Genomic DNA, 19,600 nt, shown 5'->3' with positions numbered 1-19,600 from the left:
TACACAACAACATTGACAAATAAAATGAACAGAAGACCTATAGCAAACTCTTAATATATAATTTCTCACAAACAACATAGATAAACCACGGAAATACATATTACATGTCTGAAAAGAAGTAACAAGAAGTACACACTCATCTGGCCCTACCCCTTCTCAATAGCTCAAACATTTAACTCAGTATTCAGCATATATGCAACTTTCAAACAACTTATGTTATGTTCAACTCAAATATCCACAACTGGAGTCCATCCAGTAGATGTTGAAATTGAAAGTGAAAACTATGAACTGCTGGTATAGCTAGTGAAGAACTCAGGGGATCACCGAACTCAGCCGGCTTCCTCCTCAGGAGACCATGAGTGTTTGTACAGCATTGATGGAGTGACCAACAAACTGACTGATGTTGCTATCCCTAAAATCACGCCACTACAATGGCTAGAAATTAAGCTAGAAATACATAAAACACATTTTGCTAATAATGCTGCAGTTGCTCTTTTATTATTTTCTATATCTGCCAACATACTTCCAGATGTATCTCTGATGACCCTGCATAAGCAGATAGTATCAGCTTGCTGCTGTATTGATCCGGCTCCACCTCACAGATCAAGCTTTCTTCCTGATCGAGCTTTAAGCCACATTATATATATTTTGGATTACAGTTGCTCCAACTTTGTCTGTGATCCAGACACACTTTGCTTCACTGCACAACATCGCCTCCGAGCGTCTTTCATACAGCTGTTTGTATTTCGGGACTCAACTTAACCATGAATGACATTAAAACATTACTCCAAATGAAACATTTTGTCACAGAGTGCCTTTTACGTGCCTTTTCACGTGGCGCTGATTAAAACGTCATTGACGGTCCAGTAGGTTGGACGATTTATAACGGCTGATGAAAGACTTTGAAAATATGGCACGACACTGGGGAAATGTTCATCACAGCGGGAGGTCCAGGCCTTCTAGCACGCAAATGTCAAACACATGTTTGTAAAGAGTCAACAACAATGTGCCAATCAAAACGCGCATGCAGTCACAGACCCTTACGCCCATGCATGTGCACACATACACACTTTTCTTCTCTCTTTTTGTTTTAGTGGAGCCTTTTCAGCACTTAGTGCAGGGGTGTGATTTCTCTCAGCAGTGTGTTGAAATCCTGAGTAATAGTGCGAGTAATTGACCTGCTGTTTTTTTGGAGAAGCAGCAGTGGACAGATTGCGTCTCTGATCTCGGCTCATTTCTAGCTGCGGTGACCTGCAGCCAAACACCAAAGATGCTCTCGGACTGATAACCCACACTGTGTAATGGTTTTATAATGAAAATGTGCCCCGTGGATGAATTTAAGTCATTTGTTGTTGTTGTTTTGCTTGTGGTGGCTCAGCTCCCACTTTCAATCACAGTTGCGTTTTCAGCTCATTGCGAGATAATTTCATGCAGCGTGTTTCACCCGTGTTTTGGGAAAACAATCAGGTCAGTTTAGTTCAAGAATTCATCTACATGGGCATGGTTTGTTCTCCGTCACTTATTCACACTGTTTGCTGTTTTGTCAGCTGCTACCATGTCCCTAAAGAGCTGTTTTGTTCAGACACGCGTGAATGCAAGTTGCCATCACGCTCGCCACGGCGCTCCTCTAGTCATGTCAGGCGTTGCACACCCGCAGGATGAGATTAGATTCAAAATGTGAGAGGGCTTTACTTACTCACCTCTCTGATTGAATGCTTTGGGCTCCAAGTGGCTTCCTACAGCCACACATTTATCACATCACAGCAACACCCAAGCCTTTTATTAACAATTAATTGAACTCTCACCACAAGAATCTTCACGGAATTATTTTAGACATCTGTTGTTCGGGGGTTTACACACCACATCACATCAACTCTGGGTCTTGAATCCCAACATAGACATTTAACCTCACATATATAACCTCACATATATAACCCGCAAGGCTGCAAGTAATGAATCAGTTTGTATAGGGATTCTTTTTACTCTCATAAATAAAATCTTTTCTCCTCAAAATATAAAACTAAATGTAAAAAATGCACGACTGTGATGTTTGTTTTGTGAGACAAACCGTCCAAAGACCTAAAGATATACCACTTACAATGATATCAAACAGATACATTTTCCTGAATAAAAGTATAAAACACTTTGTTTATAAATCGACTACTCGTTTCAAGGCCTTAGTCTGCTTAAAGAACTACATCCAGCGGACATTGTATCAATAACTTTGTTTTGTGCCCGCTCAGCAGAGATCCTCAGTAGAGGGATCTTCGTCCGACTCCCACTGCTGAGTCACCATATGCCCGCAACTTTGTGTCGCCACCCCCTCCACTTCCAGAACCTCCCACCTTCTTGCTGCACCTTGAGCCCAAACACTTGAACGAGGAGGCGTTGTGTTGAGAGTATCAACACGACGCCTCCTCGTTCATTATGAATGCACTGGCTTCGCAGCAAATAAGCTACAAGCGTAACAATCAGAAGCAATCAGTTACTGTGGATGTTGAGGGACGCAGCGTCATGGCTTCGACGGCTTAAATGTAGATGTACTGAGCGATAATGCAGAGCTATTCATGCAGCAGTTCTGTCAGCGTCTTAACTAAACCATTTGGCTTTATGGTGACAAGAAGTGCTGCGCATGAAGAGAGTGAATCCACGGCATCTCCTGCTGTTCTACATGTTACAGTGCAGTCACACAGTATCAACCCGTTTCTACTCGTGCACAGTGGATGTGAAATCTAATAATGAGTCTGAGGTTTCAGCTTTAGTTTAAAGGGTGTTAAAAGCCATGTCAGATGAATTTTTTAGAGGTTAGGAGTATACCGTGGTTAACAAAGTCGTCATATTAAATATTTTGTGTCACATCCTTTGCATTCGCTGTCTGCGGTCTTCTTGGTGTCTTCTTTAATGATGTTCTGCCAGGCCTGTGCTGCATCCGGCTTCACTTATTTCTTTCCTTTTTTTCATTATCTTCATCCTCTTATCTAGACCCTTAGACACCTGGATAACTTCTCCTAAGCCCCATCTCAGACCTGTCTCTTTACCAATATTGCATGCTCTACAGGCTGGTGCACCATTGATCTGTGTGTGCACATATGCCTGTGTGTAAGAAAGGTGCATGCACTGCACATGTGAATACATTCCAGCTGGCTGCGTGCTGACACACACATGTACAAGTCACGCATAAGTAAGCAGACCCATGTATGTAGATTTGGCGTGAAATGGGACAGGTCATGGACACTGCTGCAGCGCATTGGCAGGTGTTGACCAGGACGACGCAATCTATGGAGTACAATTTGCACATATTAGCGACGATTGCCCTTTTTCCTTCAAGGAGCACAGGCTCAGATCAAATCAATGTTCAAGGTCCCGCAGCTAAATAAGCTCTAACATTGATCTGTAGGCACATATTCACATCAATAATTCATATTGATATTTGTAGAAAAGGATAGATAGGAAATCTGCCCAACTTTTTCCCTTTCAAACCTTTAGGATCATGTGCATTATGTTAAGCTATCTCACAATTTCAATCAGACATAAGCAGTTAAATGTCAGTGGCATTTCGTGTGTGGGCTGAGTGCCCTCTGTAGGCTTACAGCCATTTTGCCTGGCACCGATGGTAAATGGGGTCTTTAGGTCAGCACTCTCTCTTCCCCTTTAGATCGACCTGAAAGCTTGTTCTTGTCTGGACATACGCGGTGAAATCCCCTGTAATCAAGCAGCTGGAAGGTCTGCTTTGAGAGGATTTAGTGTGACGTGGCAGGTGCCAATCTGACTGCAATCAGGATTTACACAGGCCCTGCTGCTGATGGCATTCAGCAACTTTAACATGAGCTTCTGCTCCGAGACTAATCACAGTCATTCATGTGGTTTCTTGCACAGCACTCGCTGTGTCATTGACAAGGTACGCAAGAATCCATTAGAGATGTAGGGTATGTAAACACCATACCATGACATTTGACTATTACTCTTATTCAGTCGGGTAAAGATTTTGATTTGTATAGTTTTTCGGTAGTATTTTATTTGCTTAGTCATCACTCACGTCATTAGTGCATTTCTGTGATCGACTGTATGTCTTTAATATCTTAATAAGGCTTTTTCAATATAGTTGCATTAAAACTTATGCATTGCCTTTTTTTCCCCTTTTACCCATTTTATTAATATGTTTTAATGTTTGTCTTTTGTTTACTGTATGGGTGTTTGTTTTGCATGTTTTAAATGCACTATCACTGCTGTCTTGGCCAGGGCTCCCTTGGAAAAGAGACTTTCTAACCTCAATGTGATTTACCTGGTTAAATAAAAGGTTTAATAAATAGTAATGTTTGCTTTGTTGTAGCAAAACTATGTGAACACATACTGTATGTAGGACTACCCTGTGTTAAAGGTTGAATCATTTGGATACAATGAAAATTCCCTCAGGGTGTAAACTAAAACTGAAGTTGAAGTTATGTACATGAACCTCTACAGAGGGAGCATCTTTGTTTTATTGCATGTGTAATATTTTAGAAATGTGTGCGAATTGTACAGAAAAGGGAGAATAAGAGAAGACTTGTAAAAGACAGGAACTCCCGGAGGCAGTGGGACAGTGTGACACACACACACACACGCACACACACGCACACACACGCACACACACGCACACACACGCACACACACGCACACACACACACACACGCACACACACACACACACAGGCTCAGCCGTCCCTCCTCTGTTTGTCTATTATTGATGTTGGGCACGCAGGGTTCCCACTCAGCCATCTGTTCTCAGCTCTCCCACTCTGTGCCCCCTTCGCTTCATGCCTACCTCTTTGGCAGGCTGGCATAAGCAGAGCAATGCTGTCGTATCAAAGTGTGAATATTTCAGAAATATCCCACACTATCTGGGAGTTGGCTGTCGAGGAAGAGCCCAGAGAGCGAGAGAGATGAGAAGATGCATAACAGTAATGTGATGACATTTTTATTAATTCAGCCTCTTTTTTGGATGACTTCCAACACACGCATTGATTTGCGGTGCGAGATATAATCATGTCATGACTGCATCAGATATAAACAGAATTGGCGGTGGGGTGTGGTTTGTGATGGACTGTCAATAATCCTCTCGTGCATGTTTTCAGATCTTAATGAAATCACAGCCCCGCCCTCCTACTGTTAATGGCATATGGCTGCAAGTTTAATTTGATTTGACTTGTAATTGATGACCATGCATATTCAGTCAAGCCCGGTTGCCAGGGGTAACGATCTCCTGTAGGTCTTCTGATTGGCTGGTCACATGAGGTTTCGCCTGCCCCCAGCTGGGGCCACATGTGGCGAGTCTGGAGACGCATGTGGGTGGCGTGTGTTTGCAAACATTTGGCTTCGCCTCACAGATACAATCCTCATTCCTGCCCTGCCACACACACACACACACACACACACACACACACACACACACACACACACACACACACATGCATACAAACTTATTTTGCAGTAAATGAATTGTAAATGTTGCATGTCAGTCTCAAGCATTCAGTGCAAGTGTCAGTGAAGCTGTCTGACTGTGTGTGTGTGTGTGTGTGTGTGTGTGTGTGTGTGTGTGTGTGTGTGTGATTAAGGTAAGATATAGGTTTGGGTCTTTAGCGATCTAAGCTATCACACCACCGTCTAACCTTTATTTCCTATATTCCTAGAGGAGTGGAAGAAGCTTTTTTCTCTGGCTAGCCCCAGAGTTAAGACCCCCCGGGGAGTACGAGATGAGAGGGAAATTAATAATGTGTAGAGACTCAAAGGCTTTGAGAACCAAAGGATCAGAAGAGGGTGAAGGGAGTGTGTTAGAGGCAGAAAGGGGATCTGAAACACGCACAGAGAGAGGAAAGCACAATCGGACAGATAGGCCACCTTTGAAAAAGAGGAGTGGCATTATGAGACAGATTAATTAAGTCATCTCCAAAAAAAGGTCAGCACTTAACTCCACTGAAAATGCAAATCTTTCGAGTATCATTCGCACCCTCTAGGCGTGAAATGCTGAACTTTTGGAGGAGGAGTATTCCTTTAAGTGGTTTGATAAAAGAATACACTGTAGCTACACCCTACCGTGTCTGTAGTGAAACTGCAGCTCTATATAAATAGATAAATAAGAAATGTAATTGTTAGTCACTTATCACAATGTGTGAACACATGTTTACTTCCCCAGCTGCCCTGAAGACATATTGCAAATTAGCATTTCTTCTTCAATGCCAGAGGGAGTCACGAACAGCACTCCCAGCATTGAGACATATTTTTCACATCATGGCGTGCGACATTCTGACATGAACTAAAAATGAGAACAAACTCTTTAATCTTAAGTAAACTCGAGATTTAATATTAATGGACTTTGCTCCGTGATGTGTGAACGTCACGCTAGCATGCTCAGTGTTGGCACACTCGTGGCTCGTCTCCCCGGGACGTGCTGGCTTTGGCCCTGCTGTGACCTCTCTGGCTCCAAGCCAGCGGCTCCACTATCCTTTGAACCTGGACAGACCTGCCTGAAACCAGCCCAGTTTAGCCGGATCTGATCTCACTTCCCGGAATTAAATATGAATTGCTATTAAACACTTAATGTACCCACCTATCCATCCATCCAGCTGTTTCATTTGCATTTTTATGTTTGCTTTTGTTATGTTTTATGTTTAAATTCCACTGTCTGTTACCCTTCCACAAAGACAACGCAGGCTTGTAAGACAAAAGGAAATAGAGCTAATAATGATACTGGATGCCATATGTGATCCCTCCTTGCAACATGGCCAGGTGGGCAGCATGCCACCCAGCAGCACAATGGGTTTATTCACCGTGATTTATCAAACACCTCAACCATTGGCTAAACAGAAATTGAGCTAAATTAGCAAGCTCTCCTCTCCCTCTTTGTCTGTCTCTCTCTTTTTTTTTCTCCATCCGCAAAGCGCATATATGCTAAGGAGGTGTGTAATGGTAGACTGGCTCCATATTGCAACCATTAAGCATGAACATGACTGCCTATTACATGGGTATTTAGCGACGCAGAGAAATAACCCCTGATCATCCTGTCGAGCAATAGCCCCGTTGAGGTTTCCCTCCATTGAGAGGTTAGATGTAAATGATTGTGATGTATACATACTCCATAACAGTGCCCTATGTTATCCCTCCCCTCTCCACAACTGATTATGTTAAACATGAGAACAATTTGAATAGAGAGAGTTGGTCAAAAGTGCTTCAACGCAAGTACCCCTCCCTCAGTCCTAAAGTGGCGGTCTTCTCTTCACAACAGCCATTAGCTCATCTTAAATGTTAAATGCCATAAGCGCTGCGATGGTCGCATTGTGTTGTTTAGACAAGAGGGAGTTTGATGAGAGGCTGTGGATGACACACCTGCCGAGGAAGAGGGGTTGCGATAACAATTTTCTCCTCCCTGTTGGGGAGACATCTGGCATTGCCACGGTTTTGTAAGCCGAAATACACCCAAGAGTGGGTAATGAGGCGTAGGAGAGTTTTGGTGTGTGTGTGTGTGTGTGTGTGTGTGTGTGTGTGTGTGTGTGAGTGTGATGGTGGTTCCCTCATCTTCCTGAACTAGCCTCTGTAGATCCTGCAAGCACGCCATCTGCAGTCCTCAGTCTTAAGCCCACTTGCGTGTGTCTCATAAGCAGCGTTAAATCAGCTTAAATACATGCACAGATAAAACCTTCTTTTACTTAAAAAAGAAAAATATGGAGGTTTAACAAACTATAGAATACAACATTGAAGGTATAAAAAAAAAAAGGATGATGTGGGACGGTCAAGTGTGGCACTGTGTGTGTGTGTGTGTGTGTGTGTGTGTGTGTGTGTGTGTGTGTGTGTGTGTGTGGTGTTTAATCTAACCAAAGTGGTACCCACCCATCCGTGACTGTGCACCACATGTCTTTGAATGTCACCATTAACATGATGGCCTGCATTATGTTTACACACAGTCCTTTGTGGCGCTGCATACGCCTGAGAGGGGTTGCTAAGAAACGTGCAAGTAATGTCGGATAATAAGAGCGAATGTTAAACTAAAATGAAGATGTTTTACTTTGATAATGGCTTTTCATCTGGGGAATATATTACCGTTAATTGGTACCTTTGAATGTGTAGGTACCGCTATTGTTGATGGGTGTTTACCCCTGATTGTTTTTATTTTAGTTACTGTTAAACTAAAAGAAAAACAAATGTAATGAAAAGATAAGCAGCAGATGATGCTTATCTTTTTATTACATGTGTGGCTGACTGTTTTTATTGTGTTTTACTTTGTTGTTTAGCTTCACCAAAGTATTTCCTTGGAGTCCTGCATTAAACACTACAATAGTACAGTTTAATAACAGTATCACTGAAACAAGAATGGCAATAGAAACATCTCAAATTAAGTCAATTGATCCTTCAAACAATAAAGAGTTATATGTTCATCTGTCTTTTTATCTGTTTGTTTATTTCAGGTAATCTCCGCTCTGTCGAGGATCTCCCACCACAGCATCGCACAAATCAAAGGCATCAGGTATGTGTCTCGTTTTCTTAAAACCTCATTTATCATTTGATGTCAGTGTCAAAGAAACCATTTGGATGAATGTATTCCACATGTGTTTGTAGGCCTACGCTAAGATGGAGGTGGTTATTAACATCTGCTGCTCATTTGCAAGTCAATTTACATCTTTAGGCAATTAGCTGCAGCTTTTAGAAACCGTTGTCTTGCAAGGCACAAAATAACCAACAACACATTCCATCTGTCACTCAAACAGTCCTGCAGCACAGTAGTAGTACATATTAAGCACTACTGAGTCAGAGAGTCGCCGTATGCAGCGGTAGTCATTTCTCACTGGTAATGGTGAAGCTGAGAGAATTATCAGGCCTGGAATGGGCTTCGGATTTCTCTTCATTTGTTCAATCAGCTTGGAGCTTGGTGGCTCACCGGCGCCACATAAAAAGCCATTTTATCCGTCTGAGTAATGAGTAGATGGAGTGCGCCCATTAGGAGCCGTGCCAGGAGGTGAAGGGAGGAAAGAGAGAGAGAGAGAGAGAGAGAGAGAGAGAGAGAGAGAGAGAGAGAGAGAGAGAGAGAGAGAGAGAGAGAGAGAGAGAGAGAGAGAGAGAGAGAGGAAGGGAGAGTGACAGAGAGCAGGCCCCTCGCCATTAATAAAGACAACACAACCTGCTGACCGCTGGCTAATCCCCTGCCTGTCCACTCTGACCATTTTGCTGTGAGGTGTCAAAATGAAGGCTCATTTGACCTCAGTGTAAATCACACTGATGCTGAGTTACTTTAATCTCAGAAATCTGAATATTAATAAAATAGTAAAATATAATTTTAATATTTGTCCCTTGATCTGAAAAAGAGAACATTTATTAAAGTATATGGTACACGGAACTACAATATTTAATTGTATAGCCAAAATGATATTATTATTATCTTGATAGTTAGTCATTGGTAATCAGTCATAAAAATATTTTAATTTTCTTGCATGTTAAAAATATAAATCTCATGACAGAGCGTGTGGCAGACAATGATAGAAACTTCACAGTTATTGTTCTGAAGATAGTTACAATTTTGCTTTATCCACCTTTCACCACACTAATGTGTATTTCCCTGTTGAGTTCCGTCCGCACTTGGTGTAGGAGGTGTGCCCCGTTGTGTGTGCTGTTGAATACTAAAATCATCCTCGCCTTCTGATGAATGCAAGTCCATTATTTACTTGCCTTCGAGCTCTGTTTCTCTCCAACTTAAGAAAATGTCTCGGTCTCTTAGCTTCCTGCATGTTCCACCCCTTTCACCGGGGACTTATCTACATCAGCTTCCCTTTAATTTGTGCTCAGCAGTTCATATACAATTGCCCTGTTTGAGCTAGTATGCTGAGTGGCTTTGTGCTTTTATCCAAGAGGGTTGGAGACTTCTGTTAGGGGTCGACCCTACAAACATATGGATCAAAACAGTGAGCTAACGGAGTTAGGTGTTGGTTCTCAGTGGTATTGACAGTAATGCATATTCAGTGTAATAATATCTAACACAGTACTTAATGGAGCTTCAAGCAATAGTCTGACTCTTACTGCTATCGCTACAGGATGTGCACAGGGGCATATGACAAATGTGTAAGGTCCGAGGCAATGTACTGTATGATCCGACAGGAACAGGCAGCTGCTATCAAGCTCAGCACTTACACAACATGGACGTTCACTGACCCCAGTTGACCTTTCTAAAGGGTCTCCTCACCCTCTTTTCGGTAATTCTGCTCATAGGGCAAGGTCAGCTGTATTCAAAGGTCCCAATGACCTGTCAGAACTCTTCAATCTCACTTCAAAGCCCCTGTCAACTCCAGTATGTACAGGTCGGACAACACCTATAGCTAATGTATACACATTCCATAGCGTACATGTCAGCAGTGCCCTCCATCACAACACCTTTTAGAATAAGATTGCAAAGGGCTTTATGGAGGCATGCCAAGTATTCACCTCCATGTCTACCAGGATGCGTTGTTTCTCTGTGCACCTTCAGAGGGATACTAAAGAGATTTAGAATGGCACGTCTATAAAGTTGGGCGGCTCGTGAGAAACCGATAAAAAGAAATGAAAGTGGTTAGAGGCCAGATGAATAAACTGAATTCAACCATCTGAAACCCCAAGCAGTTTCAAGGCTTCTTTGCTCTTGTCACATTTCACTCACTGTGTCTTTCACTGCAAAATATAAGTCCTGCCCTTGTCTGGAAGCAGCTAGAAGTAGAGATGACTCAAAAAGGTATTGTGTGCAGTATAATATAGTTATAATGGCATGAATAATAAAAAAGAAAGAAAATAAAAACCTCTCTTTTCCTCTCTGCTCTGTGAACTCGCTCAGTTTTGGTCATGTGACTGTGACTCAGCAGAGTCATTCATGGTTTCCCAATTGTGCTGAGGAGCACGTAATTTAATGTTTTTCACAAGATCTGGATAGTTCAAACGTTTTGGCGAAATTTAAAATGATGTAGAATAAAGTGATTTGGATGAAATATCAATATTTTAAGCTTAGATTTGGTTCCGTTTGGCATTTGTCACACATGATTCATTCAAGGACCGTCAGATAATATGTTTTCATTTGTTGGAAGTCTGTGTCCCTTTACAGTAAAAAGCTAGTCGAGGAGAAAATATTATATAAAGGAAACTGTTTTATAAAGTGATTTATAGGTTTTGCAGCTTTAGTTCCTCAGGGTGGAGGTCTCGATGCCGAGACAACAGTGGCGGGCCGTGCATTTCACACCTAGGCCTTCAGTGATGTCCTACACAGTCCTACCTGAATTATTCCCCCTCTTAATACCATCATTATGACACCATGGCTATAGAAACTATACATTTAGACAGAAACGCAGTATAACCGGGTGTTGCATCACCTTAACATAGTCAAGTACAACAGAGTTATATTAATATTTCCGAAGCATTTATAATCAATAAATCCAAATTTACAATTAAGAGTGTTAAACTACCAGCTTTAAGATCGCTAGGATACTGTCAAAACTTAAAAATAAAAGGCGCTTTTAAGAGATTAGTCTACAAAGTTTTATTAAGTCCACTAAACGTATGTGAGCTTTAACAAGTGTGTTCACTAAACAGTGCATTGTCGCACCTAAAGCAGTTTCATTTAAGAAACGTGACGATAAAGAATAAAGACACATAAACTATTCACTGAAAATAAAAGAAAACAAACAAATAATTTGCATTTGTTCATGAGGATATCTTTGCTGACAGTGGTGAAAGTGTATTCCTAGCCTTGAATGTCCACTTTGATAAAGGTTAAACCAAAACAATTCAACAAGTCTCCTTGAGTACTTTTACTGCACAGCTGAGCCAGTGCGCCACACACATCTCTACATCTCTTGCAGAAGCATCAAACATTTTATATATTTGTCAAAAAACAAAATGCTTGTTACTCACCAAAACAACTGATTATTTGAACACAAAATCCATCCTCCTTTCTTTCCTCAAGAAGACTTCAATGCCCGCACTGTTGATTCTGAAGGCCTAAGGGCAGATTTCGTGGACCCTGGCAACACATTATGGCTGAAATATGATTGGATAAAAGCTTTAACATAAAGGCCAGCCCTCCAAATCTCGATGTGAGGCTGGAAGCAGCACAACCAAGAGGAAAGCTATGAAATGAAGAGAATAGACTATGGGAAATAATTTAATACATATTTGTGGAAAAAAATATTTCAAAATTAAATGTATATTCTGATGATGTTTAGGCCAGCAGAGAAGGCCTTGCTGGCCCTGACGGTCTGCCACTGCGAGACAATAACCCCATAGTCTCAGATCATTTAAGTACAGACACCACATCAGGACATCCATTGAGTTTTAAAATGGCCGGAGAGTTCCTGTGAGAGTTCTGTGTCCCAAACTGTGTTGGGTAGCATTGACGTTCTGTTGAAGCCCATTGAACTCGTCTTTGATGCGTGTTCCCTGTAACCAGGCATCGACAGTTTATGTCAGCATTACAGAACCAGTTGGAAGATGTATGCTACATTGTGCACATCCAGAGGTACACTGGACACACAATTAAATATGAATCTCACAATTGTCCCCATGCACTTTGACATATTTACTGCTAAATTCTGAGAGACTTCTTCAAATATCTCTAAAGTGTATATATATATATATCTTACGTAATACAGATGAGTCTAAATCGGTGATAAAAATGAAGATAAGCTTGTTTTCAATTGTTCCTCTGCTTCATGGAGTTTTGATGCCCTCGGTTTTACCTCTCAGGGGACTGACACGGTGCTTTGCAGACACCATTCAGTATCATTTCACTTGGCTCTCCTATGCATTATTGTTTCAGGGAAAATCCTAAAGTGTGTTTAACAGATTAACAGTGTGACAATTTGTTACTTTAATATTCTCATAAAAAAGAGGCATTGAACATAAATCATAAACGATGCATTTACTGATAGAAGCTACATTTCTGTCTGAAAACCTTTCAGCTTTTATTTCTTATAATCAGGTCTGGTTGAAGAACCTCTGATTGAATCCCCCTGCTCCTGCTTCTGAGACCAAACCTACATCCCTCCTTCTATGAACAATGTATTATATAAATCCTCATATGTCAAGGCCTTGTGTTCCCATCTCTTTGTGTGTCCTAGGAGTTGATCTTGTGTTTCTCACAGCTTATCTGCAGTATACGTAAGCCTGCGTCATTCTCTGTCCTGTTATGCAGCCTCCACTTCCTACCGCTTTATCTTTACTGTCCTTAGCTAACCCTCCAACCTTCAACTTGCTCCTGCTTCACTGTCCTAGTTCATCACTGGAGCGTGTGTGGTGAGCTCCAGGGATCGGGGTCGTAGAGTGCGAGAGACCTCAGCTCAGCACAGGGAGAGAGAGCAGATGAGGGGGATGTTGGTTTGGGGGTAAAAATTATAACAGACCAAAAGATAAACATTTTTGCAATGATTCAAAACAGGGAATGGCAAACAAAACCAGAACCAGAGAATGACTGGAAATAATACTGTAGTTGCAGAGTTAATTTTTGTTGATCAACTAAAATAACTCCACTAATTGCGTTTTAGCCAGATGAAAAGCCGTGTGTGACTTGAAAGCTAAATAAGGAATAAGGCTAAATAAGAAATAATAATCAGCGTTGCTGCTGGGAGATATTTACTCAGCTCTGGGACGATATAGATGTTCAAGTTACATTGTTTTTGTTTTTAAGAAGATGGGGTTGCAGTGCACAGCAGGAGTCGAACAAGCCGCCACAGAGTCAAGACTTCCTCCGTCTCTTTCCTCATCCTGTCAGCACAGCTCTGCCCCCTCACACCACTGAGTTACATCACACACATTAGAATGCAGTGATCACAATGCACATCCACTCCTCATGTTTCAATCATGTTTGAATACATTGCATGTGCTAATGTCGTTTGTAAATGTTGTGAAAAGAAAACCTCACACATGCAACATCTATGTTATTTTGCACGGACACATGCAAGGGTTTATGGACAGGCATGGTACAATAAGTGACAATTGCACTAGCTTGCACGAGCGATTTATCGACCCCTGCCGAAACAAAGCCGTGTCCTGGGACATGAAACTGCTTCCACACTTACCATTTGAGCTGCTTTCACACCGAATGACTACACTGTTGTTCTGTTGTTTGACAATGGTTGATCAATAGTTCATGTCCAGCACACATTCCATTTACACCAGCATGGGTTTGAGGAAGGAAGAATTAGACATGATAACATTAGGACCCTCAAACAATCAGGTATTCATTTTTTTAAGTGTTGCGTTATTTGTTAACCTTTTTTAACCAAAAAAGTTTGCCCATGCTGCAGTTTCTTTTCCTTCGTTTAATGAAATCAAAAAACAAAAAAAGAGACAATAACACAAACGAGCACAAACATATAATCCCTCATGCCCCTCTCAAGGCCCCCTCAGCCCCACTCAGCAGAACCAAAAGATGTAATGTTTTATTTTAGGGGTCCATGATTTCCTTATTTCTTTCAATGATAATTTCCTTGAAAAAAAACATTTAATTTAATTCCAAGTAAATATTCATTCATTGACTTTTTAATTATTATTTTCTCTCTATAGGTTACATTTTATGCTTGCCTTTAGATAAATGTACATTTTGTTTACATGTTCTGCTAACGGGTACTGTTCTTACTAAAAGCCTCTCTACGTCAGTCTTGCAATTATTTGGAATGAATGAAGTGGAAGTGTACTAATTGAACAGTGTCTTTATTTGCTTTTATTAGTACCAAATTAAAAGAAAACTAGAAAGCCACTCGGAGAGCGCAGACCTCCGCCAGATCCTTTTCCATAAGAGAAAGATAGCGTTTGTACCCGCCCAGTAATTCTGAATCCTAAATGTAATGAGTTCTTTCTTTGCCCATGCTACACCCTTCCACCAAGCATAACATCCTTGGTCAAAGGATAATAATGGATCTGTAAAATAAAGCAAACAAAAGTGATACAAGTAAACCAACCAAAAACTAAAAGTACAATATACCCCGTCAAAAATGAGAAAGATTAGCAGATGAACCAATAAAGGAAAGGAAGGAACATAAAAGAAGCAGTTGCATTACAACTCTGGTTTACCACACAACGTATAAAAGCATAACATGTAGCAACACGCCTGTGCGAAAGACTATAGAGCATTATCGGATAGCCAAGAGACAGCTCATCATTGGAGTCCTGATGAAATTATAAACGCAGTTCAATTGCACCTCCTTGTACCATTTAAGTGAAATTAAAACTGCAGCATTGGGCAGTGCTTGGCTCTGCAAAACAACTCTGAGGTGATACACATGAGCGCAGATCTCCGCAAACTACTATGTAATTAAATTTAGCCCTGCGGGACTCCATTAATAACTTATAATGTAATGCACATTTCATTGGAGGGGGCCATCAGATGTGGGTATTATTACACTCTGGAGGAAGCACCTTCTGCGCTGTGTTTCTGCTCATAACGGTGAGTGAGAAAGTAACAAATCAGACGAAGCAGTTTTTGTATTATGATTCCTTAATAATAATACTTGTAATTAGCTCTTGGACGTACATAAGTTTTAATGAAGTCAGCCACTTATACATGGTAAGGTTAGCAAAGTTAATGAATCAGTGAAAACTGTGGTGTTTGCAGGATTCTTTGCATGTGTGTGTCTTTGTCTGTGCGTGTGTGCGCGCACATGCCTGAGGGTGACCAGCTGACCTTTGACTATATAGCTGAGCATTCATTAACTTGATGGCTGACACACTCTTTTCAGTGTGACCACTGCTTTCATTACACAAAGGCTAATTGCTTGTGTCACATAGATACACACAGCTTGAAACACACACACACACACACACACACACACACACACACACACACACACACACACACACATATCCACACCTGTACATATGCAGAGCTAAAAAGATAAGACAAATGACTGTTTTGATTGTATTTTACACTCACGAGTCACTTAGTGAGACATTCAGCCTTCACGCACCAACACACTGCTGTGTGCTCTTTACGAAGGCACGGTATCACAATAAAAGTGTCACTCATCGGATCATATCTTGTATTAAACACAATCAAAGGATTTCAAAGCGGAGTGCTTACAGAGAGTGGAGGGCCTTCGTGAGAGCTTTGAACGTCTGGCCTCCGACATCGTGTAATATCCTCAGCTCACTTCACATATGCAGACATTCATTTTTGTCTTTGTTCTCTCTTTCCTGTTAGACTTTCCCTTATGGTAACATTACATTACATTACAGGGACAGTCTCCCTGGAGCAACTGAGGGTTAAGTACCTTGCTCAGGGGTACAATGGTGGCAGCCTGGTATTGAACTCCCGACCTTCTAGTGTTTTGTTTGGAAGGCGTACCACTAGACCATCACCACCCAACATGCATTTATTTGTATTGAGGCTGTGCATTATATCAATCAGCAACCCCTTCCACATATGACGCACGCTTGCTCATACACACACACGCGGATGCACACTATTCACCATGACCACCTCCCTACGACCTGCTTTGCAAAAACTTTGCACGTCCTTCACAAGAAAAGGTTTGCTGTGCCCATAATTCAGGCAGCAATCAAGTTTCCTATCACAACATAGAGGATATCGCAACAGGGAAAACAAATTAGTATTATATTATCGTACGTTTCACAAGACAGGGTTGCACACAAAACTCGACCAAAAGAACAATCCCACCCCAAGACATGTCAAAAAGTGCTTTGCATAAAAACAATACAATAAAACATTTTTAAAAAACATTATTCAAAAGATAACTGCTTGATAAAAACTTAAAGTCTTGTAAGATAAAATAATTAAAGATGATTAAACAACTACACGTACTGCTACTTGGTACGAGGCTATTTGGACACAGGCCAGTTAACACGCTTACAACTCTACCAACCTCAATTTTTATACTAAAACAGTATTTGTTCAGATTTAATTTTTACATTATTTAAAGATGCATAATTAAGATTTAGAAATTCTTGATCAAGAGACACATCTTGCACATGTCAGCCCATGCAGGCTTACACAGGGAATTGTTAAATAATAATAATAATTCTCCTTTTTTTGTTTCATTTAAGTAGTAATGCAATAAGTTTATTAATCAAAAACATTAACTTCTGGCTGTGCATGACAACTATTATTTATATATATATATATATATAAAACTATAAATATATATATAAAACTATAAATATATATATAAAACTATATATAAAACCCTCACTGCCCTCCGTCCCTCTCACCCCGTTCTCCATTTCTGTCTTGAATAATGGTAGAGTCGTGCGTGTGTGTGTGTCCGTTCAGTGGCTCTTTGACAGTTAGAAAACAAATCATGTGTTCAGTAGTTACATTATTCAGACGGGAGTCAAGGTCAACCTTCCAGGTCTGTTTACCGGAAGCAGGGACGACTGCTAGATGCTGTGTGTGTGGGATGTATTGCTTGAGGAGAGGATGGTAACACATGCTGCTATCATGGTGAAAACAAACAAACAGGCCCACAAACAGCAAACTTAAACCGAAACAACGTGATTGTATTTAGGCATTTAATACTTTGAAGGCTGTAAATTACCAATAAATTCCAGTTTTATTCCCATTTTGTACTATAAAAATGTTTACCATCCTTACAGCTTGGAAGTTAACGGAAATAGCCTGTATTATTAAAATTAATCTAGATTGGTCGAGATTAGTTTAATAATACACGCTATTTCCGTTCAAGTAACTTTAGCGTGGTTGTCGATTAGCGCTTATCATTACCTCACTGATTTTAATGGGCTTCAATTTTTGCTCGACATTAAGCTAATAGGCTATAATTTGAAGCAGTCAGCTCATGTGAAAGGGAAAAAAAACACATCATAAACACGGTTGGCACTTCAGAATAATGTGTGCGGAAAGCCGATGTCTTCAAAAAGATTAGAAATAAATCCACCCTGTTTAATGAGCGAATTGATTAGTCATCCATTTATACTTCCCAGGAGTATTGTGATTGTTGACGCTGTGTGGGCGGGAGTGAGACATTGAAGAAGAGGATCGGGAGGAATGATTCAGATTATTGTACGATGGGCTGATATGAATGCTTCTTGTGGCTTGCAATGCATCTCGTAATGTTTTATATCGAAAAGTGTACATATACAATGAGTAGAGAAGCTCACTTTTGCTGTGTAAAAAAAGAAGACGGCTTTAAACTGTCATTTTCAATATTTTAATTTGGTCTGCAATGTCCCTGAGGGTCCTTGTAAGCTGACCAAACCCCCTGAGAGGATTTATAAGGCACCTGGCCATTCATCTAGTTTTCCTTTCTAAATTCCTGAGAAAGTGTGTGAAGACGCCAGGTTAGTTATCTGTCAGCAGCAATGTGTTGATGTGTTTTGACAATGTTGTTTGTGACTGATGAGGTCCTCTGTTAAAATACATCTTGCTGTTGTGCTGCCGAAGTGATGGAGCTAAGAGTGACAAGCTGGCAGATAGAACACGCAGTTTTTGACTGGCTATTTTTCTACCTGTGACACTGCGGTGTGTGTACTACTATTCTTATTCCCTCTCACTCTGTTTGTCTGTGTGTGTGTGTACCAGGCCCTTTCCATCAGAGGACACAGCTCTGAATGAGGATGATGTGTACCGGAGCCTTGAAGAGCTGGCTGAGTAAGTATTGTGTTTCCACAACAAACACACACACACACACACACACACACACACACACACACACACACACACACACACACACACACACACACACGTTTTTGCCACTAAGGATGACATTTTATTAACTAAAATTCCTTCTCAACCGTAACCTTAAAAAACCACATGCCTTACGTCAACCCTAACGTTTACTTAACCCTAATCTGAAATGTACAACGTAAATTACAAAAGGGCACATAGACCATTAAGCACCATTAAAAACACACATCTTTTTAAAACCGTAGACCACTTTAGACACATTTTCATGAGGATTTGATGTTCCAGCAGATTAAAGACTGCCAAATGTTATTGTTTATTTCAGAGTATATCAAAGTATTAAAATATATATAAATGATTACCTCACCCTACAAACATTTAGCATTATTGAAATGTAATATGTGGTTTTAATCATATTTTATAGTCCAAAGAAATACATATATAAAACGCTGAATATATGAAAAAGCTTTACATCTACATAACATTTCTCTACCCATCATGTATACAACACACATCTTGTGATGTGTCAAAGTGAATTGTGATTGCCACGTCTTCCAATTTCCTCTAACTGCCTAATTACATAAGTGTGGAGCCCTGTGTCAATCTGCCCGTTGCCATGGTGACAACATCTCTGCTCTCTGCCTGCATCAGTGGCTTGCTGACTGGTTCAGCGTTTGTTGGTGTGAAAGAGACTCTTAGGGCTTTGGTGATGGCAGCCACTCGACTCAGATTAATGAAGAATAATTTGGTAACCGCTCTGAGATGGGTGTCATTCATCACAGAAAGATAGAAGGTAGGACAGCGGGAGATAGAAAAGAGAGCGTGCAGACTATAGATATATGCCCGCTGAATACATGATTGTGGTGTTCTGTAGGGGATGAGGAATGTGCTCTTGCTAGAGGAGAGGAGTGCCAGCCAAGCTGGCTAATGCTGGATGAGGGTTTTTACCCACACATGTACATGAACATGG

The 19,600-nt window shown here is 40.8% G+C and overlaps 1 protein-coding gene across 13 annotated transcripts in view; it reads left to right on the top strand.

The window, feature by feature from the left end:
* vav2 (vav 2 guanine nucleotide exchange factor) overlaps positions 1 to 19,600 on the top strand; it is a 195,917-nt gene that overhangs the window by 130,875 nt on the left and 45,442 nt on the right. For all 13 annotated transcript variants that reach the window (XM_029444412.1, XM_029444418.1, XM_029444417.1 and 10 more), the window contains exons 3-4: positions 8,435 to 8,493; positions 18,529 to 18,597. In XM_029444412.1, coding sequence (XP_029300272.1) covers positions 8,435 to 8,493; positions 18,529 to 18,597 — 128 coding nt within the window. The remainder of the gene's footprint in view (positions 1 to 8,434; positions 8,494 to 18,528; positions 18,598 to 19,600) is intronic.

The sequence above is a fragment of the Cottoperca gobio genome, chromosome 12 (genome assembly GCF_900634415.1).
Source record: "Cottoperca gobio chromosome 12, fCotGob3.1, whole genome shotgun sequence".
Lineage (NCBI taxonomy): Eukaryota > Metazoa > Chordata > Actinopteri > Perciformes > Bovichtidae > Cottoperca > Cottoperca gobio.
The sequence above is the reverse complement of the archived record's forward strand: the minus strand, read 5'-3'. Positions and strand labels throughout refer to the sequence as shown.